Genomic DNA, 25,183 nt, shown 5'->3' on the forward strand with positions numbered 1-25,183 from the left:
TTAAATACCGGCCCCCCGGGTGGGAGAGGGCGACAGGCGGGAGGCGACGGCCCCCGGCGGTCCCCGGCCATGGGGGTGAGCTGGGGCGCCGAGCCCCGGGGGGGCCGGCGAGGGGCGGAGAGGGGAAGGGGTCTAGGGAGGGTGGGGGGGGGCTCCCTCCCATCCCCCCCGCCCAGCCTTGCCTCCTCTCTCCCTCTCCCCGTGTCTCTCTCTGCCTCCTGATGTTTGATCCCGCCGCGGCGCCCGCAGGGATGAGCGATGGAGGGGCCGAGCCCGGCGGGAGCCCCGTGCTGCTGGCCGAGCCCGCGGCCACCGGGCGGGCCCGGGAGAAGGCGCCGACCCGGCCGGAGCTGGAGGGCGCCCTGCGCGCCGGCGGCGGCGGCGGAGCCGGCGGCGGCTTCAAGGACATCCCGGGAACGTCGGCGGTCAGCCCCGGCTCCTCCAAGCAGTGCGCCCCGGACACCGAGAGCCCGTCGGGGACCGGCGAGGCGGATTACTGCCGCCGCATCCTGGTGCGAGGTACGGGCACGCTCCCCGCTCCCCGCTCCCCGCTTCCCCGGCCGGCAGTTCCCGCTCCGGGGATGGGGCATCCCCGACACCGCTTCCAGCGCATCCCGGGCGCTCCCGGGCGCTTCCCGCCTGCGACCTCCGGCCTCCCGGCCCCGCCGCTTGTGCCCCGGCTCTGCTGCGTGCGGCACGGACCGGGCCCGCTGCCCCAGCCCGGCTCCGCCGGCAGCGGGCTGGGAGCGGGGCCGTGCCCAGCGGGCGGCCGGGAGGGCTCCAGGGGAACAGCCCCGGGGTCACGGAACCCCCGGGCCGGCGGAGCCCCGCGGGGGACGCGCGGGCGGCGGCAGAGGAGGGACAGCATCGGCTCGGCGTTGGAAGCGATGTCGCAGGAGAAAAGCGTCACGGAGCGGCGGCGGGCGAGGGGGGGTTTATTATTATTATTTTTTCCCCTTTATAATATCACCGGCTCGGCCCCGGCTGGGGCTCGGCGTTCCCCGGAGCCGCCGCGTCCCGCGTCCCGCATCCCCGCATCCCGCCCCGCCGCCCGCGCTCAGTCCCCGCCGGCCCGGGGCTCGCCGGGACCACTTCTGGCTTGTGGCGAACCCCGAGAAGTTTGGGGAGCCCTGGTGCCGGTGTCGCAGGCGGGCGGGTCCCGAGCGCTCCGCGGCTCCGGGATCCCGGGGATGCTCCGAGTCGCCGCCGCTCCTCCGGAGCCCGGGGCAGCTCGGCGGCCGCTCGGCGATCAGGGCCGAGGCCTCCCGGTGCCCAGCACAGCGCTCGGGCAGCGCGGCAGGGACCGGAGCGGCGGCCGTGACCTCCCTCCTCACCACCGCGGGGGCGGCGAGGACCGGAGCCGGGTCCGTGTTCCATCGTTATCCCGGGCTCGGGCATCCCGGGAAAGTGCCCCGCCGCTCACCGAAGCCTCTTTCGGGGTTGTCGCGATAGGCGCCCTTCGCCGACAGCCCGGTTGTCCCCCCAGTCCGAGCCGGGGACAGCGGCCGAGCAGCGGGCAGCGCTCGGGGACGAGCCCCGGGGTCCCGCCCGTGGTGTCCCCGAGTCCCCGGGAGTCGCCGAGCGGGGCCGCCGCCTGTCCCGCCCGGGTCAGGCCGGGGTCAGGCCTCTCCTGCACCGGTTTCAGCCCTGCCGAGGCCGCCCCGACGGTGCTGGCACCGGCAGAGGGGCGGGGGTCGGTGCCCAAGGCCGGGGCAGGTTCTGCGCTCCCGCCGGCCCCGGGGACCCTCACGGGGAGCGCCCGGTTTCACCATCTTGCTGCAGCCGCCACGGTGCGGACAAAATGGTGGCGAGGAGAAAACGCCGCAAATCACCGGGATTGAGCCCAAATGAAGCGGGGGGCGACGTGGCGGGGCCACCCGGGCTGCGGGGACACGGGGCCGCCGGTCCCCACCCGCCCCGGCCGCGGTGCCGCAGCCGGGCAGGGCCGGGGCCGAGCAGCGGCTGGGCCCAGGCGGAGCCTCCCGGTGGGTTTTGTGTAAAGCGGGAAGCTCAAAGGTTTATTTTTATGTTTGCAAATATATTTTTTTTAAATATTTTGAGTTCCGCCCTCGCTGCCTGCCCGGGGAAAGGGCCCCCGCCAGCCCCGGCCCCGGTGAGGAGCGGCTGCCACGGAGCTGCCGCCAGCCCCGGTGCCGCCCCGGTGCTCGCCCGCGGTGCTTTCGGTGAAGTCGGGGGTCCTGGTGACCCCCTCACATCGGCGGGGTCCTCTCGGGGTCTCGGTCCGCTCGCCGGTCCCACGATACCGGGGATGGTCCGTGCGGGATGGAGCCTCCCGGTCACCTCCCGGCCATCCCGGTCTCGTCGCGGGTGGTTCCCGGGGATAAACGGGACGAGAACTCGGCAGCCGAGGGACCTGGGCAGTCCTGGGGCCGGTCCCGCTGTCACCACGGTCACTGCAGCCCCACGGGGCTGAGGACACATCCCGGGGTGCTCGCCTCGTTCCTCCCGGCGCTGGCCCAGCGCTGGGCCCGGTGGCCACAGAGCACACGGAGGAACCCCGGTGGCGTTCGGGGGCGCTGGGAAGGGCTGCGCGTTTCTCTGCCCCCGAGGTGCCACCATGGGCACCCCATGGCACGGAGGGGACATGCTGGGAGCTGGCAGAGGGGGTGTGCACCCCAAAAGGTCCTGGCAGCTGTGTTGGTGCAGAACCCAGGTGGGCACGGGGTGTCCCTGTGCCAGGGTGGGGTGTCCCTGTGGATATGGGGGTGCGTGGGGTGTCCCTGTGCCACGAAAAGGTGTCCCTGGGGATTTGGGTGTCCTCTGCTCTTTTGGGGGATTTCAACCCCCCCCCCCCCCCCCCCCCCGTCCTGGCTCCAGTGCCACCAGGTGTACCCCGGTCCCCAAGAGCAGGATGTGTCACCGCGGCCTCGCCAGCGAATCCCAGGCCTGTGGAACCCCTCGGGCAGTCCTGGCAGGACTGGGAAGTGTTGGGGCTCCAGGATGGGAAAAGGTTCTCAGGACGGGGTTCCCAAAGCTGGAATGGGGGGCACGGCCTGAGCACCCCAAAACCTACACTGGGGAAGGTCAGCAGGGCTGCGACCACGGGTTTGGTGTCTCCTGTGCCGCGCTGGCACCGTGGCCATGCCCTTTTCCCTGCCCTCCCTCCGGAGCCGCTCCAGCTGCGGGGGGATAACAATAAATAATGCCCGAGCTGACGCCGAGGGCGCAGCTGCGGCCTTGGATCCGGCGGCCCCGGCATTCCCGGCTGTTGTTGTGCTGGGGCCGTGGCGTGGGCACGGATGTGGGCACGGATGCGGGCACGGGAGTGCGGACGTGGCCCGAGCGTCGTCGCCGCCTCGGCTCTTCCCACACAAAATGGTTCCCGGCGCCCTGATCCGGCCGGAAAAGCCGCTGATCCGCCTACAACCCCTTTCCTTCCCGGCAGCTCCGCGCCAACCTGTGGGGTTTGGGGTTTGGGGTGTGGGTCTGGTGCCACCACACCCTGTGCCACGCCGCTTGTCCCCAGGACTCCTTCGGTGCCACGTTCCGGGAAAGCGCCTCGGCCGTGTCCCGCTGCTCCGCAGTGGGGAAGCGGATCTGGGATTGGGGTCCCTTTCCCAAATCAGTGTTTGGTCCCCATTGCCACCATCCCGGTGCCGGATCCACCACCCTCATCCCAGCTCCTTCATCCTCATCCCGGCTCTGCCGAGCCTGTGGCAGTGCCACCATTCCCATCCCAGCGCCACCGCCCCCATCCCATCCCGATCACCCCATTCCCAGCTCCATTGCCCCATTCCCGGCTTCTCCTCGCTGTTTTCCTCCTTCCTACCCCAGGAATTTTATAATCCCTTCATTCCCGACTCAGCCGGAGGGAGGGAGAGCCGTTGACTTCCAACCGGGATCCCTCCGGAATTGGGATCGAGCATCCCAAAATCAGGGCCTGGCTTGGGGCTGCTCTCTTGGAGTGACTTCCTGGCTGGATTTTAACCCTCTGGAAAAGCCCCTGGAAGCTTTGCAGGGAGGGCTCACCCAAACCAGTTCAGCACTGGTGCTACTGGAGCTCGAGGAGAGTCAGGATTTTGGGATCTAGTAAGACCCCGGAGGACGATTCCCAAGGCTCATTCTAATTCCTGGGAGCTGGGACAGAATTCCTGTTGATTTTTTTGGTCGAGTTCGTTCTTTTCCAGTGGGAAGCGAAGCCACGGAGGCTCCTCCGGAGTGGCCACGAGCCGCTTCCCACGGCCTGGGATGAAGCCAAACCCTCCGGCTTTTCTTTCCCTAAATATTCCCAACCTCGTAGAATCCATGGCCGGGAGCAGCTCGGTGCCAACAGCACTTCCCAAACTTGTCCTTTAATAGAAAACCACCCCAAAATGGAAGCTGAGCTTTCCAAGGGAATATTCCCTCCATGAGGATAATTCTGGAGGGACGGGAATTGTAATAGAGGGGAATTTTTGCAGTATTGCCAAGGAAGGAGAGAAATTTAAAATTATATAAAAATTATATGAAAATTATATGAAAATTATATGAAAATTATATTTAAAAAATCTTTAATTCCAATTCTTCCTTGGCATAAATTTCCTTTTTGCTCCTGGCTTTCCGAACTATTATTTCCAGCATGAAATGCTCCGTTTTCCAAAAAAACTTTCTGGCTTCTATTTATGTCTTTAAAAAATCCTAATTCGTGGAGATTTGTCATCTTTCCCTAAATATTTATAAACTCAACACATTTGGGGCCAGAGGGCAGAACCAAACCATGACTTAACTCCAGCTTGTGGGATTTCCATGGATACCCCGCATCCAGCCGCTCTTTAATTCCATTTATTCACCTTTTTTCCCCCAATAACCGGATTTTTTTAGATTTTTGGACCCCTTCCTCCATTTTTTTCCCCTCGCAACCGTGGGAATTTTTTTTTCCCCTCACGGTTCTCCCCGTTTCCCCCACAGATGCCAAAGGGACGATCCGGGAGATCGTGCTGCCCAAAGGGTTGGACCTGGACCGGCCCAAGCGGACGCGGACGTCCTTCACGGCGGAGCAGCTCTACCGCCTGGAGCTGGAATTCCAGCGCTGCCAGTACGTGGTGGGCCGGGAAAGGACGGAGTTAGCCCGGCAGCTCAACCTCTCCGAGACGCAGGTGAGACCCGTGGTGGCACCTCCGGGCTGGGGACACCGCGGTGGCCGTGTCCCCAAGCCGTCGGATGCGCGGAGCGAGGGGACGACGGGATGCGCGCGGTGTTTTCCCGCTGATGGTTTTCCACCATCCCGTCCTTGGAATGGTTGGAATAGAGTTGGGGACAACCCTGAGGGATCTGTGGGGGACGCCCTCGCTGGTGGTGTCCCCTCAAATGTCCGGCAAAGGGTCAAGGGGAGGTTGGAGATGGCTTGGAGTAATCTGGGGTCGGGAAAAGTGTCCCTGGATGAGTTTTGAGGTCTTTTCCAACCCATTCCATGATCCCGTGAAAAGTGGGAAGAGGAAGGAGAGGGGGTGACAGCAGTGGGACTTTGTGAGATTGGGATGGGTGGGAGGTGCTCCCCCTTTTCCTGCACCCCAATCCCAGCGGGATGGGGGTGTCACTGGAATTGGGCCTGGATCTCTTCTCCATCGCCTTCCTTGGATGATGGGGAGGGATTTTCCTGGTTTTCCTGCGCTGGGGAGATCTGGGAGAATGGATCGGGTGAGCTCCGAGGTCGGTGCCTCTGATGGGGTCGTAATGGTTTTGGGCTTAGAAATTTGTAATTAAAGAGTAATAATTAGTAATTGAATAATATTAATAATAATATTTCTAAAAAATATTCGTATTATCGATATTATTATAATAATGATGAATATTCTGCCCCGTCCACCCCTTCCCTGCCGCGTCTGGCAACAGCGTCGCTTCCCTCCATTCACCTAGGAAAGAATTCCAATTTTTCCGACCCTTTTTATGGAATAAACCCATCCCAGGCTCTGAGGGGTGGGATTTGGGGAGATCCTGCTGCTGGGCGAGGGGAAAATCGGCATTCTGGGATTTTTTTGGTGGCGGAGTAGGGTGAGAAGGAGGATTTCGGGTGGGATTCGGCTGTGACAGAAGTGGCCTTGGATGCCTCTTCCCGGGGTCCCAGTGTCACCTCCATGGAGCTGGGAGTGACACAGGCGGGCTTGGCCGTGTCACCCCGCGGGAACGGCTTTGTCCCCAGCACAGGCAGCTGGTGAAGGGTCCCTCTTCTTGGAGTTCCTCTTCCTGGGGTCTCTCTTCCCGAGATTTCTCTTCCCGGGGTCCCAGTGTCACCTCCATGGAGCTGGGACTGTCACGGGTGGGCTTGGCCGTGTCACACTGCGGGAAGAGCTTTGTCCCGCTGGTGAGGGGCCCCTCTTCCCGGTGTCCCTCTTCCTGAGACCCTTCTCCTCGGGATTCCTCTTCCCGGGATCCCTCTTCCCGAGGTCTCTCCATGGAGCTGGGACAGTCACGGGTGGGCTCAGCCGTGTGGGAGCAGCTTTGTCCCCCGGCACCGGCAGCCAGTGCAGGGTCCCTTTCCCAGTGTCCCTTTTCCCACTGTGTCACCTCCACAGATCCACGAGGGACCGTGGAAAGCAGGAGCACAGGATTCCAGGGAGCTGGGAACCACACTGGGGTCCCTTTTCCCGGGATTCCTCTCCTGGAGTCCCCTGGGTCACCTCCACAGAGCTGGGAGTGACGGGGGTGGCCTTGGCCGTGCCGTGACAAGGGACAAGCTGTGTGTCCCTGGTGGGATCCCTCTTCCCAAATCCCTTTTCCCAAATCCCTTTTCCCAAATCCCTTTTCCCAAATCCCTTTTCTCAAATCCCTTTTCCCGAATCCCTCTTCCCAAATCCCTCCTCCCAAATCGTTCTTCCCAAATCCCTCTTCCCAAGATCCCTTTTCCCAGGGTCTCTCCATGGGCTTGGCAGAGTTTGTCCCCGTGACCAGCAGGGACATGAGGCTGTGCCCAGCAGGGTGCCAGGGTTGAGAGGGCACAGCCTTTCCTTAGGGATGAAATTCCCGTCTTTTCCCGCTACTTTGGAGCCTCGCTGCTGCCTTCATCCCTGGGTGAGAAAATTCCCGCCCCGTGGGCCGGGCGCTGTCGCTTCTCCTCTGCTCTCCCCTTTCCCTCACCCTTTTCCCTCCTTCATCCCTGTCTCCTTAAATTCCTTTGAATTCCTGCTTTTCACACCGTTTTTCCTTCCCCGCAGCCAATTCCCAGTTCCCAGAACCTTCTCAGCTCCCTCCCCAGCCACCCAGGCATCCATTCCCAAATTCCTCCTCTTCCTCTCCATGTCTCGTGGGATGATTTCACTCTCAGGGCATCCCCCTTTCCCTGCTTCCTGGTTTTTCACGGCCAGGATGTTTCCCTCAGGAATTCCAAGAGCTTTAAACCAAGTTTTCCAAGCCCACTTTGGGTCTGGAGGGTGCTGATCCCACCTGGATGCGGCCTGGGGGAGGGAAAAATCACCTCCAGCCCCTCCTGTCCCCCTGCAACTCCTCCAAATAGGGATAAATCCCAACTTTCTGAGCAATCCCAGGATTTTGGGTGCTTCTGCTGATTCATTCCCGGAGCAGCTCCCAGAATTTAGGGAATTTTAGTGGCGGATCCTCAACCAGCAGCATCTCCTGGCTTTTCTTCTTGGGAGGGGGAGGGACAGATCCTTTCCAGCCCCTCCCTGCGTTGGATTTTAATTCCAAGACCAGGAAGCCGCTCCTGGCTTTTCCCTGTGCCGGCACCCGTGGATGTGATGGGAAGCCTGAAGGAAAGGGGCCACCAGGGATGGGATTTTTTTGTGCCTGTGGATGTTTGGGAAAGGGCGGTGGGAAGAGGGGGAGAGGATGATTCATCCCGGCGAGGAGGGAATGTGACGAGATGGGAAGAGACACGGTGTGATCGCAGCTGGAATGCTGCAGCCCAGCATTCCCGGGAGCGGATCCTGCAGAAATCCTGCTGGAAAAGGGGAAAATGGGAGATTTTCGAGCTCTGGTTTTACTGCCCTGGCACCTGATCCCGTTGTTTGGCAGAGTTGGAGGCGGGATGGGTTGGGGAGTGCAGGATTTGGGATTTTTTTGGCTCTGAGTCCTGCTCCAAGAGGTGGGATCTGCAAGAAAAAGAGGGAATTATTGGGAGGAGAGGAGGGATCAGCCAGGGAGAGGGGGATCACCTAGAAAAGATGGGAATCACACGGGAGAGAGGGTGGGATCATCCACGGAGAGCAGGGATCGCTCAGAGGAGAGGGAAAATCACCCAGGGAAGAGGGGGATCAACCCAGAAAAGATGGGAATCACCCAGGAGTGAGGGTGGGATCACCCAGGAAAGATGGGAATCACCCAGGAATGAGGGTGGGATCATCCAGGGAGAGCTGGGATTGCTCAGAGGAGAAGGAAAATCACCCTGGGGAAATGGGAATTGCCTGGAATTGAGAGTGGGATCATCCAGGGAGAGCAGGGATCTCTCAGAGGAGGGGGGAAATCACCCAGGGAAGAGGGGGATCAGCCCAGAAAAGATGGGAATCACCCAGGAATGAGGGTGGGATCACCCAGAAAAGATGGGAATCATTCAGGAGAGAGGGTGGGATCATCCAGAAAAGATGGGAATCATTCAGGAATGAGGGTGGGATCACCCAGAAAATATAGGAATCACCTGGAAGTGAGAGTGGGATCATCCAGGGAGAGCTGTGATCGCTCAGAGGAGAGGGAAAATCACTCAGGGAAGAGGGGGATCAACCCAGAAAAGATGGGAATCACCCAGGAGTGAGGGTGGGATCACCCAGAAAAGATGGGAATCACTGGAAGTGAGGGTGGGATCATCCAGGGAGAGCAGGGATCGCTCAGAGGAGAGGGAAAATCACTCAGGGAAGAGGGGGATCAGCCCAGAAAAGATGGGAATCATGCAGGAGAGAGGGTGGGATCATCCAAGGGAGAGCAGGGATCACCCAGGGGAGATGGGATTCATCCAGAGGAGAGGAGGGATCACCCAGAAAAGATGGGAATCACCCAGGAATGAGGGTGGGATCACCCAGAAAATATAGGAATCACCTGGAAGTGAGGGTGGGATCATCCAGGGCAGAGGGAGAGAATTTCGGAGCTGCTTCCGCCCATCCAAGGAATTCCTCTTCCCTCCTGGGATCCACATCCCCGCTCTGCCTCCCAGTGCTTTTCCTAATTAACCCACAGATGTGATTAAACGAGTTTAATTAACCTGAGGAATGTTTCCATTGGAGAATATTTTCATGGAGATGCCGAGGCGAGCTTTGAGATCCTTGGGATGAACTGGGAAGTGACGGGGGCATCCCAAACCCATCCCAAATCCGTGGATCCGTGGATCTGGCTTTCACTGGGAAACTCCACCGGAATCCTGAAGGGAAAAGTGCCCCTTCTCAGGATTCAGGAGTCTCCAAGAGTTTTTCCAACCTCAGCCATCCCATAATTCCATGATTTCTGCCTGCCTGGCTGCTGGCAAATCCATGGGGCTTTCCTGGTGTCCCCATGGGCTCCATCCAGACCTTCCTGGGGACAACTCCTGAGCCACCCTACAGCCCAACACCCGCCCGGAGCATCCCGGGATTCCCAACATGGAGCAAAACATCTGGAAAAGGCAGAGGAGGGCTGGGAAGGTCTATTTATAGCCCGGCAATTAAGAGGAGGCTGTTAAAAATTAATCACCTCAGCTCGTTAACGGCTCCCAGTCCCCACAGGGACGGGGCTGGGGCTGCCACAGGTTTTCCTCTCCCAGGGAAAAAAAAGCAGGAAAAATAAGGCTGGGAAGAGCTGGGAGCCCCAAACCCCCGTGATTCCCATTTCCCTCTGGACTGGGACACGGTGGGAGTGACGGGATCCACCCCAGGTGATTTTGGAATTTCCAGAGGGCAGGGATAGGTGGGATCTTGGGAAGGGATTCCTGGCTGGGCTGGAATTCCCAGAGAAGCTGTGGCCGCCCCTGGATCCCTGGAAGTGTCCAAGGCCAGGCTGGATCCACCTGGGATAGTGGGAGGTGTCCCTGGCCATGGGAAAAAAAAGCTTTAGGGTCCTTCCCAACCCAAACCAGTTGGGAATTCTGGGATCAATCCTGAGGAGGTCTCCATCCCTCCCTCATTCTATCTCTTCTGGCGGAGTTTTTTCGGGATGGGATGAATTCTCCCACCTTATTTTCCTGGAGCTTTTCCCTGACCCACTTCCAGGAGGGATCTGGGCTATTCCAGAGGATCTGGGAAGAGCATCCTGCAGCTGCCAAATCCTTGGGAGCAGGTGGCAGTAGGGGAACATCAACCCCAAAGATCCCACATTTAATGGGATCAGGGTCACACCTGGATCCACCTGGAATGGAGGGGGATCCTAAATCCCAGTACCCACCGGAGATTCCTGGGATTTGGGCACCTCCAGGAGCTGCTGGATCCCATTCCCACATCCCATCCTGGGTCAGAGCACGTTCCTGGAGGTGCCCAAATCCCAGGAATCTCCGGGGGGGGACAATAAAGCCCGGCCTAAGCGAGGACGCCGTGGTGGCAGGGCCAGGCTGGCACAGCCCCAGGAGCCTCCCGAATTCCGGCATCAAGATCCCAAAAACGGGGCAGGGAGCTTGGTTGGGGTGATAAATTCTGGATTTTTGGGGAGTGTTCCTAAAATGGGGAGTGGGAAATTAATTGGGGTCTGCTGTGGGATAGATGAGTTGGGTATTTGGGATCCCAAAATATCTGGGGGTCTCCACGGTTCTCCAAGCACTGATGTAAAAAAATTGGGAATAATTCACCGGGATTTTTGTCATTAAGGATTTACAATCCACTCCCCCCTCCAAAAAAAAGAAAAAATCCCGGGATTTCAGAGTTTCTGATGGAAAATTTTGACTCCCAGTGAAGCCAAACTGGGTGTTCCCAGAACAATCCCAGCATCCTCCAAGTGTGATTTAAACATTTTCCTGAAAAAATGATCGGATTTGGGGTTGGTGATGGGTTTTGGAGATGATTTTGGGCCAGAATTCCCACCCTGGGGTCCCATCCAGACCCCTGGGATTTCATGGAGGGTGTCCCTGCCAGGGTGGTGTCCCCACCCATCCCAGCGCTTCCCAAAACCCCAAAAATGGGAGAATTCCCCTCCAGCTTCACTGGCGTGCCCAAATTTTCCATTTCCAAAAGGCTCTGGAGCATCCGCGAGGTTCCCTGGCTGTGAAGCCGGGAATATTCGGAATATTGGAGCAGGAGCCGGACACAGGCCCGGCTTCTGGCTGGAATTTTGGATGGGAAAGGGGCTGCGCAGGGAATGGGCTCCCAGATGAGGGTCAGGGACAATTCCCACAGCGCTGGTGGCTGGAACCACATTCCCAAAGGCGGCGGAGGAGGGTTTGGAATGGTTGGCGCAGCGGGAAGCACTGGAATGGCGGCCAAGGGATGAATCCATCCCCGCTCTCCCGGCACGGGAAGAGGCAGAAGGGTCACGGAGCCGTCGTTACAAAACCCGCGGGTTCGGGCAGCGATCCCAAAAGATTACACAATGCTGGGATCTGGGATGTGGGATCTGAACCTACGCCGAGCCCCAGTGGGGCCGGAGAGAGGAGAAGAGAGGAGGGAAAAGGAGGAGAAGGAGAAGGAGGAAGGTGGTGCGGGATGATGGCGGAGCGGAGGCTCCTGCCGGCGGTCAGGAGCTAATCCCGGCCGATTCCCACTCGGCAGCCAGGAATAGCGCGGGATGGCGGAGCCAGGGGCCGCACATGCGCCGGGAGCGCGTGACGGAGCCGAGGTCAGCGCCGGGGCAGCGCTGCCAAAAACAAACACCACTAAAAACCCCAAACACAGTCCCGGAGTCGCAGAGCGGGGTCAGGATTGGCCTGTTCGGTGGATAAACACTGGGAAAATGGGCTCCGGTGTTTTTTGGGAATGCGGGAGTGCCGGAGCGCGTGCTGATGGTATTTTAGGATTTGGGTGAGCAGGGTGGGGATTTGGGTGAGCAGGCAGGAGCGATTCCCATCATGGCTCGGCCCCAGCGTGACGGGAATAGGGGATGAGGATGGAAAGCAGGAGCTGTTATGAGAGGAGGGCACTTCCCGGTCGTCTCCGTGTGGTGCTTTGGGATGCTGGGATGGATGGATGGATGGATGGATGGATGGATGGATGGATGGATGGAGGGATGGATGGGGTCAGTGCCAGGGCAGGGCTGCCCAAAAATAACCACCATTAACAATCCCAAAACATGGTCCCGGAGTCACGGAGCTGGATTCCCATTGGGCGGATGAACACGGCGAGAACGAGGGGCTCTGGTGGTTTTTGAGAATGTGGGAATGCTGGAGTGCATCGTGTTGATAATCCTGGGATCTGGGTGGGCAGGGATGGGGGTTTGGGATCCCGCTGGGATGGCTCGGGAGCAATTCCCAGTGTGATGGGAACAGCAGATGAGGATGGAAAATGGGAGGAATAAAAAGAGGAGGGCACTTCCCGGCTCTTTCAGTGTGGTGCTTTGGAATGCTGGGATGGAGGGAAGGATGGATGGATGGATGGATGGATGGATGGATGGATGGATGGAGAGATGGATGGATGGATGGATGGAGGGATGGATGGAGGGATGGATGGATGGATGGATGGATGGAGGGATGGATGGAGGGATGGATGGATGGATGGATGGAGGGATGGATGGATGGATGGAGGGATGGATGGAGGGATGGATGGAGGGATGGATGGATGGATGGATGGATGGATGGATGGATGGATGGAGGGATGGATGGATGGATGGAGGGATGGATGGAGGGATGGATGGATGGATGGAGGGATGGAGGGATGGATGGAGGGATGGATGGAGGGATGGATGGAGGGATGGATGGATGGATGGATGGATGGATGGATGGAGGGAGGGATGGAGGGATGGATGGATGGATGGATGGAGAGATGGATGGATGGATGGATGGAGGGATGGATGGAGGGAGGGATGGAGGGATGGATGGATGGATGGATGGAGAGATGGATGGATGGATGGATGGAGGGATGGAGGGATGGATGGAGGGAGGGATGGAGGGATGGATGGAGGGATGGATGGAGGGATGGATGGATGGAGGGATGGAGGGATGGATGGAGGGAGGGATGGATGGATGGAGGGATGGATGGATGGATGGATGGAGGGATGGATGGAGGGAGGGATGGAGGGATGGATGGATGGATGGATGGAGAGATGGATGGATGGATGGATGGAGGGATGGATGGAGGGATGGATGGATGGATGGAGGGATGGAGGGATGGATGGAGGGAGGGATGGATGGATGGATGGAGGGAGGGATGGAGGGATGGAGGGAGGGAGGGATGGATGGAGGGATGGATGGATGGATGGAGGGATGGATGGATGGATGGAGGGATGGATGGATGGATGGATGGAGGGATGGACGGACGGATGCACAGATGGCTGGTTTCTGGGCCAAAAACCCACGCAAGCCCCCAGCTCACAGAGATCCATGGAATGATGAGCTCCCACCCTTGGCCTTCCCATCCCCGGAGCGATGGGACTCTCGGCCTGCGGTGAGGGGTCTCCGTTGGGATTCCCCACCTGGGATTAATTCCTTTTGTGGCTCAGAGGTGCCTGGGGAAGGGCGGGGATGGGAACAGCAGCCCTGTGTCCCCAGGCCAGGAATCCCAGCCTCCCGCGCTCTCTGAGGTCACAGCACCAGATTCCAGGGCTCCAACCCCACCTGGGCTCGTCCTGGTGCTGGCAGCCGTGGAAAACCGGCACGGAGCCGACACCGTGGGCTCCGGGTGGTTCCGTAGGCCCCGGATAACGCCGTGGTCCCATTTTTATTCCCGTGCGCTGCTTCCTGCACCCTGCCTGGGATCAGGGAATTGGGACGGGCGGGGAGATGCGGGAGACGCGACCCCATCCCGAAGCTCCGCTTTGGGAAGCGCGTGCGGCTCCTCGGATGCCGGCGGGATCCGGCATTCTGAGCGCGGTGACATTTGGGGTGACATTCCGGGTGCCAGGGAGAAGAGAAGGTGACACCTTCCTGGAGTCGAGGGGATGAATCCTTAGGGAAGGGATTCGTGGGAGGAGGAGAAATCCACCAGGATCTCGGGGGCTCGTTCGGTTGTGGAATAGGGGGCGGGAAAACAAAATAAAATAAAATAAAATAAAATAAAATAAAATAAAATAAAATAAAATAATAAATAAAATAAAATAAAATAATAAAATAAAATAAAATAAGGTAAGAAAAATAAAATAAAATAAAATAAAATAATAAAAAAATAAAAATAAAATAAAGTAAGAAAAATAAAATAAAATAAAATGATAAAAAAATAAAATAAAATAAAGTAAGAAAAATAAAATAAAATAAAATAATAAAAAAGTAAAATAAAATAAAGTAAGAAAAATAAAATAAAATAAAATAATAAATAAAATAAAATAAGAAAAATAAAATAAAATAAATCAAATAAAATAAAAAATAAAATAAAATAAAATATGAAAGATAAAATAAAATATGAACGATAAAATAAAATATAATACGAAAAATGTAATAAAATATGAAAAATATAATAAAATGTGAAAATATAATAAGATAAAATATGAAAAATGGAATCAAATCAAATGAAAAATTAAATGAAATAAATTGAAAAATGAAATTAAATGGAATAAAATAAAATATAATATAATATAATAAAATAAAATAAAATAAAAATAGTAAAATGAAAGCAAATTGGCTCAGGGAAAAGGAAGAGAATGGAATAAAAAATGGGGAAATAAAATAAAATAGAATAAAGCAAAATAAGTTGAAATAGGGTAGGAGAGAACAAGATAAAATAAAGTAGAAGATAATTCGATTCAATTTAATAGAAGACGAGAATAAAATAAAGAATGAAATGAAATGAAATGAAATGAAGTGAAATGAAATGAAATAAAATAAAATAAAATAAGAAAAATCATCAATATCACAACATATAAACATATAATTTAAAAGAAAATATAATATGACATATAGAATATGTATTACATTATATATTACATTAAATGCCTTATATATTCTATATATTATATATTATATATTATATATTATATAATAATAATAGATATTACTATTGTTATAACTTAATACAAAATAACCAGGCAATAGAATATTTAACATACAATAGAAAACAGAATAAAATACAAGAAAATACTTATATAAAATACCTAATAACGAATACACATTTATCTATTTCTCTAAAATAGCGGGTATACCTAGAATTTATACATATATTTCATTTCCCAATAATAAACTCAATATTTACACGATTTCATAGCTCCCCATGGACTCTTTCCCAGCCTTTTGGGGTTGGGGATTCCTTTTTCCCGTATTCCCATTCTCCTTGGCGTTGTCTTCACCCTCTGGATCAGGCTGGGAGAGCTGGGAATGTTCCCTTGGAGAAGGGAAGGAGCCAGGGAGAGCTGCGAGCCCCTTGCAGGGCCTAAAGGGGCTCCAGGAGAGCTGCAGAGGGACTGGGGCCAAGGCCTGGAGGGCCAGGAGGCAGGGAATGGCTTCCCAGTGGGAAAGGGGAGCTTGGGCTGGGATGTTGGGAAGGAATTGCTGGCTGGGAGGGTGGGGAGGGGCTGGGCTGGAATTGCCAGAGCAGCTGGGGCTGCCCCTGGATCCCTGGGAATGTCCCAGGCCAGGCTGGACACTGGGGCTTGGATCCAACTGGGATGGTGGGAGGTGTCCCTGCCCATGGAACTGGAAGGGATTCAAGGTCCCTCCCATCCCAAACCATTCCGGAATTCTGGGATTTATAAATCCCTGCTCTCCTCACACCTCAGCCGGGGCCGTGTCTCGCGCGCTGCCTCTCCCGGAGCTTTTCCGGGCCATCCGCACAGCTCCGTCCTCCCTGTCCCCGGAGCGTCCCCTGCCCCTGTCACCTCCCGTGTCCCATCCCTGGGCACATCCAGAGGCGCTTCCCTGCATCCGCCTCCAACCCCACTGGAATGTCCTGTGTGGGGCTGGGGATTTGGAGCCGCCAGCAGCCCTGGGCGATTCCCGGGAATTCTGACCCCTTGTCCCCAGAGCAAAACATCTGGGAATCGGTTTTCCCTGGGAAAGGATGGCCTTGATCTCGCTCTCCTTCCCACCATGGATTGGCAGGAAAAAAGATATTCCAGAGGGCTGGAGTGGTGCCCACCGGGAATATTCCTTGCCCTTCCTCCGGGATAAACTGGGAATGGTGCCACCGCTGCGCCACCAGTTGGCCCAGGGATGTGGATGAGGAAGGAATTTGCAGTTTTAGGGAATAAAACCTCATCAAAGCCAATTTGGGCAAGTTTTCCATGGGATTTGTGGAAGAATCCCGAGTGGGAGGAGCTGGAGTTGAGGGGGGGTGGAGCAGGATGGAGGATGAGGCCGGAGGGGAATTACTCATGGATGTGTCAAGGATTGAGCTGATCCACATCCACCGGGAGGAATTTGAGGATAATGGAGGCTGAAAAGGACAGGGAGCCACTAATTGGGGACAGGCTGGGGACAAACTTCAGCCACACGGCTCGGAGATGTCACCGGGGCGGCTGGGGACGGGCTGGGGTCACCCTGCGGGATCGAGGGGACATTTTTGGGGTGCAGTGCTGGGATCTGCGGCGTGGTGGGCACGGAGAGGAGCTGGGGAGGGGAATCCGGGATGGGGGAATCTCCTCAGAAAGGCTCCTCTTGCCCTACGGACCCCATTCCGCAGCGGAATTCCGTGTCAGGATCATCGAGGAGCCATGGAATGGTTTGGGTTGGGAAGGGATCTTCAATCCCAGCCCATTCCAACCCCTACACCTCCCACTATCCCAGGTGGATCCAAATCCATCCAGCCTGGCCTTGGGCACTACCAGGGATCCAGGGGCAGCCCCAGCTGCTCTGGCAATTCCAGCCCAGCCCCTCCCCACCCTCCCAGCCAGCAATTCCTTCCCAACATCCCAGCCCAAGCTCCCCTTTCCCACTGGGAAGCCATTCCCTGCCTCCTGGCCCTCCAGGCCTTGGCCCCAGTCCCTCTGCAGCTCTCCTGGAGCCCCTTTAGGCCCTGCAAGGGGCTCGCAGCTCTCCCTGGCTCCTTCCCTTCTCCAGGGCAACATTCCCAGCTCTCCCAGCCTGATCCAGAGCAGAAGGGCTCCAGAATGCTGGAATGCTTTGGGTGGGAAAGGACCTGGAATCCCATCCCATCCCACCCCATTCCATGAGCAGGGACACCTCCCACTATCCCAGCTGGATCCAAGCCCCAGTGTCCAGCCTGGCCTTGGGCACTGCCAGGGATCCAGGGGCAGCCCCAGCCGCTCTAGGAAGCCTTGCTGGGCTCAGCAGGGATCGTCTGGAATCCCATCAGAGCAGGAACATGGAGGGACAGGAGCCAGGGAATGGCTTCCCACTGGAAAAGTGGAGATTTAGATGGGATATTGGGAAGGAATTGCTGGCTGGGAGGGTGGGGAGGGGCTGGGCTGGAATTGCCAGAGCAGCTGGGGCTGCCCCTGGATCCCTGGGAATGTCCAAGGCCAGGTTGGATCCACCTGGGATTGTGGGAGTGTCCTGGGGCAGTGGGATCTTGGAGCAGCCCCTGGTTTGGGATCAGGGATGGGGCTGCTCCTCATCCCAGAGGATGCTCCAGAGCCTCCCACTGGCTCCAACCTCCCCAGAAGAGCGGGATGGGGCTGGAGATGTCAAACCTGATCCATGGGCTCATCGTGTCCATCCTCTAGGACAACATCCTGGTGATGGGATCCTGAATTGCTGGATAGGGAATGTTTGGAGCAGAGAGTGCTGGGAATGTCCATCCTGTACGGATCCACACCAGGCCTTCGTTAAGGTGTCACTAATTAGATGGGTTTTGGGGCTGCCTGGATCCTCTCTGGCCCCACCACTGTGGGTTTGGGATCTGCAATTCCCAGAATTCAGCTGCTCCAGGAGATGGGACAATTCTTTGTCAGGTCACCATGTCCAGGGACCATCCCAGTGGTCAGCATGGAGTGACCAGTGGGGGTCAGTGGCATGGGGACATCAGCTCTGGGCACCTGGCTGTGTTCCCAAAACCATGCCAGTGGTCAGCATGGAGTGACCAGTGGGGGTCAGTGGCATGGTGACACCAGCCCTGGGGTCAGTGGGATGGTGACACCAGCCCCAGGGACCTGTCCCTGCTCCCAAAACCATCCCAGTGGTCAGCACAGAGTGAGCAGTGGGGTCAGTGGCATGGTGACATCAGCTCTGGGGACCTGTCCCTGCTCCCAAAACCATCCCAGTGGTCAGCACAGAGTGACCAGTGGGGTCAGTGGCATGGTGACATCAGCTCTGGGCACCTGGCCCTGTTCCCAAAACCATGCCAGTGGTCAGCACAGAGTGACCAGTGGGGTCAGTGGCATGGTGACATCAGCTCTGGGCACCTGGCCCTGTTCCCAAAACCATGCCAGTGGTCAGCATGGAGTGACCAGTGGGGTCAGTGGCATGGTGACATCAGCTCTGGGCACCTGGCCCTGTTCCCAAAACCATGCCAGTGGTCAGCATGGAGTGACCAGTGAGGTCAGTGGCGTGGTGACATCAGCTCTGGGCACCTGGCTGTGTTCCCAAAACCATGCCAGTGGTCAGCACAGAGTGACCAGTGGGGTCAGTGGCGTGGTGACATCAGCTCTGGGCACCTGGCCCTGTTCCCAAAACCATGCCAGTGGTCAGCACGGAGTGACCAGCGGGGTCAGTGGCGTGGGGACACCACCCCCGATGGCCTGGTGGCAGTGAGGGCCTCCGTGTCCCCGTGCGGGTGTGGCGGGCAGGGGATGTCCCCGAGGGGTGGCCGCGGGCTGGCAGTGCCCGGCGGTGGCCGCGTCCCCCGGGCTCCGGCGTGCCCAGGGAGGGGCCGGAGCTGCGGGACTTGCCCCAGCCCACGCTCCACTAGCCCCGCACTGTGGCTCCTTTGTCACCGAGGGCCCGGCCTGTCCCCAACGAGCCGCCGGTGACTCCGGGAGGAGTCCGGGACCTGCTGGCCCCCGCAGCCGCCGGGCCCGCTCGCCCCCGCCCCCCCTAACCCGAGTGTCTTCCCATCCGTGTCCTTCCCTCACCTCCGTGTCCGTCTGTCCGTCCCTCCCGCCTCTCTCTGTCTCTCTCTCTGCCTCTCCTGCCCCTCTGCTCTGCCAGGGAGGGGAGCGGGGCCGCCATCCCGAGGGGGGCCGGGGCAGTTTTGGGGCCGGGAGCCGCGGGCTGGGGGCCCTGGGGTGGGCAGGGCAGTTTTGGGGCGCGGGGATCCCGAGGGACTCGCTCCTGACCTCGGCCAGGATGGGGCGTGGGTGTCCCCAGCTGGGTCGGTACCCAGGAATCCGGGACCACCAGAAGCCACCCTGTTCCCTCACGAGTCAGCCTGGGCCAGGAATTTGGGGTTGAGGAGCATCTCCAAGGAGAATCCAGCCTGTCCCGTAGCTCAGCATTCCCGGGAAATGCCGAGAGGGAGAGCCGAGCACGGCTTGCGGTGGGGGGAGCCCCGAGCTCTGGGCTCCCATCCTCAAGGTCCCATCCCTGGAGCGACATTCCTTGGGTCCCATCCCAGGGAAAGGAGCCTGGGGTCCCTGGGATCCCATCCCTGGGCTCCTGTCCCGTGTCCCATCCCTGGAGTGCCATCCATGGCGGCCCCATTCCAGGGACAGGAGCCTGGGGTCCCTGGGGTCCCATTCCTGGGCTCACACCCCTGGGCTCCGTCCCAAGTCCCATCCATGGGGTCCCATCCCAAGGACAGGAGCCTGAGGTCCCATTCCTGAGGTCCCATTCCTGGGGTCCCATCCCAAGGACAGGAGCCTGGGGTCCCATTCCTGGGGTCCCATCCATGGGGTCCCATCCCAAGGACAGGAGCCTGGGGTCCCATTCCTGGGGTCCCATTCCTGGGGTCCCATCCCAAGGACAGGAGCCTGGGGTCCCATTCCTGGGGTCCCATTCCTGGGGTCCCGTCCCAAGGACAGGAGCCTGGTGTCCCATTCCTGGGGTCCCATTCCTGGGGTCCCGTCCCAAGGACAGGAGCCTGAGGTCCCATTCCTGGGGTCCCATTCCTGGGGTCCCATTCCTGGGGTCCCATCCCACGGACAGGAGCCTGAGGTCCCATTCCTGGGGTCCCATCCGTGGGGTCCCATTCCTGGGGTCCCATCCCTGGGGTCCCATCCCAATGACAGGAGCCTGGGGTCCCATTCCTGGGGTGCCATCCATGGGGTCCCATCCCAAGGACAGGAGCCTGGGCCCCCATTCCTGGATCCCATTCCCGGGGTGCCATCCATGGGCTCTCATCCCTGGGCTGCTCTCCCAAACCCCATCCCCAGGCTCCCATTTTTGTGCTCCCATTCCCGGGGTCCCACCCTCAGCCTTCACTCCCTGGGAGTCCCACCTGCAGGCTCCGGACCCTCTCCCTGCCGGCTCCTCAGGAATTCTCCCTTTCCCTGGAAGCGCGGAGGGAGGATCTGGCTTGGGGGTTAATTTTAATTACGTCTCTCTCTCTCTCTCTCGTATCTCTCGCTCTCTCCCGGTTCTCGCCTCTCTCTTCCCGGTCCCCCCGCGCTCTCTTTCCGTCCGTGCCTTCCTGTCCCCCCCCTTCCCCTCCCTCCCTCCCCACCCCGTGTCCCTCCCCGCTCCCTCCCCAGGTCAAGGTGTGGTTCCAGAACCGCCGTACGAAGCAGAAGAAGGACCAGAGCAGGGACTCTGAGAAACGCTCCTCCAGCAGCACCTCCGAGTCCTTCGCCACCTGCAACATCCTGCGGCTGCTGGAGCAAGGCCGCCTCCTGTCCGTGCCGGCCCCCCCGAGCCTCCTGTCCCCCACTTCCAACCCCATCTCCAGCCCCGCGGGCAACCGAGGCGGCCTGGCCACGCCGGGCCCCGCATCCCCGGGGCTGGGCGGCGGCAGCAGCTCCCCGGTAGCGGCACCCTTCAGCCTGCAAGTCCCGTCTCTCGCCGCTTCCTCCTCGTCGTCGCCGTCGTCATCGTCGTCGCCGCGGCTGCCGGCGGGCCCGCTGTGTTTTGGGGGGCCACTGCTGGGCAACCTGCACGAGTTGCCCGGTGCCTACGGACTGGGCGCGTCCGCGTTCGAGCCTTACACGCGGCTGGAGAGGAAGGACAATTCTATACCCAGCAAGAAGCCGAGCCCTTAAAGCCCATGGCAAAAGGTGCCACCTCCCCGCCCAGCCCGGATCGTCCCCAGAGCCACCCGAGCCCTGGGAATTGCCCCCCGCCGCCCCCGGGAAGCTCCCTTGGGAATGGCAGCTCGCCGCTGATGGAGCCGTGGATGTCGCCAAAGCTCAGCTGGTGACACCCTGAGGTGTCGCTCGGGGGCCGGTGGCACCGGGGCTGCCACCGAATCCCCGCTCCAGGTATCGCCGGGGGGGGGGGTGGCGGCTGTGCCGGGTGTCCCTTACGGGGGGGGGGGGGGGGGCGGGAGGTGGACAACAGAGCCCTGGTCACTCCGGACTGCTGGGGTCACCCCGAAAGGGACAGCGCGAGGTGGCGCCGGGCTCTGTCCCCGCGGTGTCCTCGGAGAAGCGCCGTGCCTCAGTTTCCCCACCTGCGGCGGGCGCAGTGTCCTGGCTGAGGTCACCCCGGTGGCCGCAGGGTCCCTGCGCTGCTCCCGTGGGGTGTTTGTCCTCTGGCGGCTCCGGGGACCTGGCTGATGTCCCCAACGCCGCCATTTGTCCCCGTGGTCGGAACAAGCGGCTGCCGCGACCCCTGCGGACACCCGCAGGCTCCTCCAAAACACCGCCCTGCCCCGTTTTGGGGTCGTTCCCACCCTGGCACACTCCACAGGGATCCCCTCCGACCTCCCCGAGGGGCTGTAGGTCACTGTCGCAACCCCCGCAAAGACACCCCGCCAGCTGGGGACAGTCGTGACAGGGTCCCACCGAGGGCGTCTTTGCCATCAGCACCCCCAAATCCGCTCTGGGGTGGCACCGCCGTGACCCCATCCTGACATTGGCCTTGCAGCACCCGCCACACCCCCCCCTTGTCACCTGTCACAGCCAAGGTCCCTCCCCGGGGGTCCCAGAGGGTGACAATGGCTTCCTGCGGGGCGGGATCCGCCTCGGGCGGGCTCGGTGGGGCTCAGGGTGGGGTTGGGGACCAGCGGGGCGTTGCATGAGGTGGCCCTTGGGGACAGGGGCAGCTGCTGGGGGAGGGCTGTGGTGGGAGTGTCACCTTGGCGGGACACCCTGGGGTGGCATCACCTTGCCCAGGTGTCCTGTGGTGCCATCACTTTGTCACCCTGTGGTGCCATCACCTGGCCCAGGTGTCCTGTGGTGCCATCACTTTGTCACCCTGTGGTGCCATCACCTGGCCCAGGTGTCCTGTGGTGGCATCACTTTGTCACCCTGTGGTGCCATCACCTTGCCCGGGTACCCCGCGGTGTCCCCACCTTGCCAGGACACCCCGTGGTGGCATCACCAGCTCCCCCGCAGTGCCACCACCCCCGCTGTGACAGGACCAAGGGGACATCCCGAGCCCCCTCCCCACGCCCAGCCCTGGGGGCTCCCCCACACCCCCAACCCCGCCGCTGTTGGTTAATTAATTAATTCATAACCATAATTAACACTGACCACCCCACCCCACCCCCGGGTTGCTGCTCCTTATGGGGACACATCCCTCGGCCCGCGAATTCCCAGGATTTTGCAGGGAAATATTTAAAATAAATGATTTTATGAGAAGCTTTCCGGCATTTTTTTTTTTTTCCCGATAACCGAGGATTTTTTTTTTAGGGAATTTTATTTATCGGAGCGTTTTAAAGGGAGGGCTCGGGTGGGGAAACTGAGGCAGGGACAGGGACAGGTGACAATCCTACCTGTCGCCCCCCCCCCCCACCCCCGCCGCCGGCACCGACCTGGAATTCGCCTGGAATTGCTCCAACCGCGGCATCCCAACGATGTTTGGGATTTTCCAGGACACCCCTAATCCCTTAATTTATGTTGATCCCGCCTCTCCCATCCCTCCCGATCCAGGTGGAGCCAGGACAGGGAAGCGGCCGTGTCCCCACCTCTGGAATTCTGTCCCCAACCCCACGCGGGCCTCACTTGGTTTTGCTTTTCCCTCTTCCCAGGCGACTCCAGCGGGGGATTTTTCCAACCCGGAAAAATTCCTGGGATGAAATCTGGTGGAGAAGTGACCCCCAGACCCCTCAACCTCCGTGGCTGGAGGGGATTTGGGGACATTTCGGGGAAACCAAAGCCCGGGTTGGGATGAGGGGAGGGGGGGAAGTCCCTGATGTGGGAGCATCCTTGGGAATTTCCTCCCGCTTCTCCAGCGATGCCGAGGGATCCGCGGGAATCCCGGGCTGCTCCTTTTTGCCCATTTGACCCCAAAAGGCGCTTCCGCAAATTTTGGCTTCTCCGAAGTTCCCTTCTCCCAAGCGAAGCTGTCGCGGGGCTCGGGGACACCTTGGGGACACCCCCAGTTTGTCCTACTCGGTGCCAGGGGCTCCTCCAGTCTGGGATGATTGGAAAACCAACAGCTGGATGTGGAATTTTAAGGGAAAATGTGCTTTCTCGTGGTTTCTAATGTTAATAAAAGTCACCTCCCGCCTCCTGCAGCGTCCTCCTCCATCGCCTGTGGGATCCAGGGCTGGGCGTCCCCCTCAATCCCACCCTCTTCCCATCCTTATCCCAATCCCTATCCCAATCCCTATCCTCATCCCCATCTCTTTCCTTATCTCATACCCCTTACCTTTTATCCCTATCCCTTATCGCTGTTCGATTTCCTTATCTTTTATCTCTACCCCTATCTCTCTACCCTTCCGCCTACCCCTATCCCCATCCCTACCCCTTATCGCTCTCCCGCTGTCCCTACCGTTATCCCTTATCCCTGTTTTTATGCCCTATCTCTGGTCCCTACCCCATCCCTTATCTCTGTCTTTATTCCTTATCCCTGCTCCTATTCCCATCCCTATCCCGCCCCCTATCATTGCCTGTATCCCTCTCCCTACACCATTCCCTACCCCTTACCCCTACTCCTTATCCCTACCCTTATCCCTTAGCCCCATCCTTATTTTTATCCCTACCCCTTATCCCTATCCTTACTCTCATCGCTTATCTCTATCCTTATTCTTTAGCCCTGTCCCTTATCTCTATCCCTATCCCTATCCTTTATCCCTATCCCCACCCCTTATCTCTAGCCCTACCCCTTATCGCTAGCCCTCGCCCTAATCCCCATCCCTACCCCTTATTCCTTATTCCTACCCCAATGCCTCATCCCTATCCTTATTCCTTGTCTCTACCCTTTATCCCTATCCCTCTTCTGATCCCGGTCCTTTATCCCTATCCCTACCCCTCTACCCCTTATCGCTATCCGTACCCCTATCCTGCATCCCTGTTCTTATTCCTTATCCCTACCGCCATCCCAACCCCTTATCCCTATCCCCATCCCTACCCCTTATCCCTATCCCTATGCCTATCCCCATCCCTACCCCTTATCCCTATCCCCATCCCTACCCCTTATCCCTATCCCTATGCCTATCCCCATCCCTACCCCTTATCCCTATCCCTATCCCTATCCCTTATCCCTATCCCTATCCCTACCCCTTATCCCTTATCTCTATCCCTATCCCTTTCCTTATCTCTGACCCCTCAGCCCTGTCCTTTATCCCTACTCCTTATGCCATTCCCTATCCCTTATCCCTTTCCCTATCCTTATCCCTATCCCATTCCCTCTCCCTATCCCTCTCCCTAGGCCATTCCCTATCCCATTCCCATTCCCTATCCCTATCCCTATGCCATTCCTATTCCCTATCCCATTTCCTCTCCCTCTCCCTCTCCCTCTCCCTCTCCCTATCCCTATCCCTACCCCTGTCCCTATCCCTATGCCATTCCCTAACCCTAACCCTATCCCATTCCCTATCCCTATCCCTATGCCATTCCCATTCCCTCTCCCTATCCCTATCCCTATCCCTTTCCCTATCCCTATTCCTATCCCTATGCCATTCCCATTCCCATTCCCTCTCCCTCTCCTTATCCCTCTCCCTCTCCCTCTCCCATTCTCTCTCCCGATCCCTCTCCCTATCCCTATCCCTCTCCTTCTCCCGATCCCTCTCCCTATCCCATTCCCTTATTCCTCTCCCGATCCCTCTCCTTCTCCCTCTCCCTATCCCATTCCCTATCCCATTCTCTTATTCCTCTCCCTATCCCACTCCCGATCCCTCTCCCTATCCCATTCCCTTATTCCATTCCCTCTCCCTTTCCCGATCCCTCTCCCTATCCCATTCCCTTATTCCATTCCCTCTCCCTTTCCCGATCCCTCTCCCTATCCCATTCCCTACCCCCATCCCGGCTCCCGGGATCCCGGCTCCGG

General features: G+C 58.3%; 1 protein-coding gene across 1 annotated transcript; it reads left to right on the plus strand.

The window, feature by feature from the left end:
- VAX2 (ventral anterior homeobox 2) lies at window positions 1-23,429 on the plus strand. Its single transcript, XM_048304355.1, has 4 exons — window positions 1-75; window positions 250-519; window positions 4,909-5,096; window positions 20,506-23,429. The coding sequence occupies exons 2-4, from the start codon at window positions 252-254 to the stop codon at window positions 21,007-21,009; spliced, it is 960 nt and encodes a 319-aa protein (XP_048160312.1). The 5' UTR covers window positions 1-75; window positions 250-251; the 3' UTR covers window positions 21,010-23,429.
- Window positions 23,430-25,183: the final 1,754 nt, after the last annotated feature.

The sequence above is a fragment of the Corvus hawaiiensis genome, chromosome 5 (assembly GCF_020740725.1).
Source record: "Corvus hawaiiensis isolate bCorHaw1 chromosome 5, bCorHaw1.pri.cur, whole genome shotgun sequence".
NCBI classification, from domain to species: Eukaryota; Metazoa; Chordata; class Aves; order Passeriformes; family Corvidae; genus Corvus; species Corvus hawaiiensis.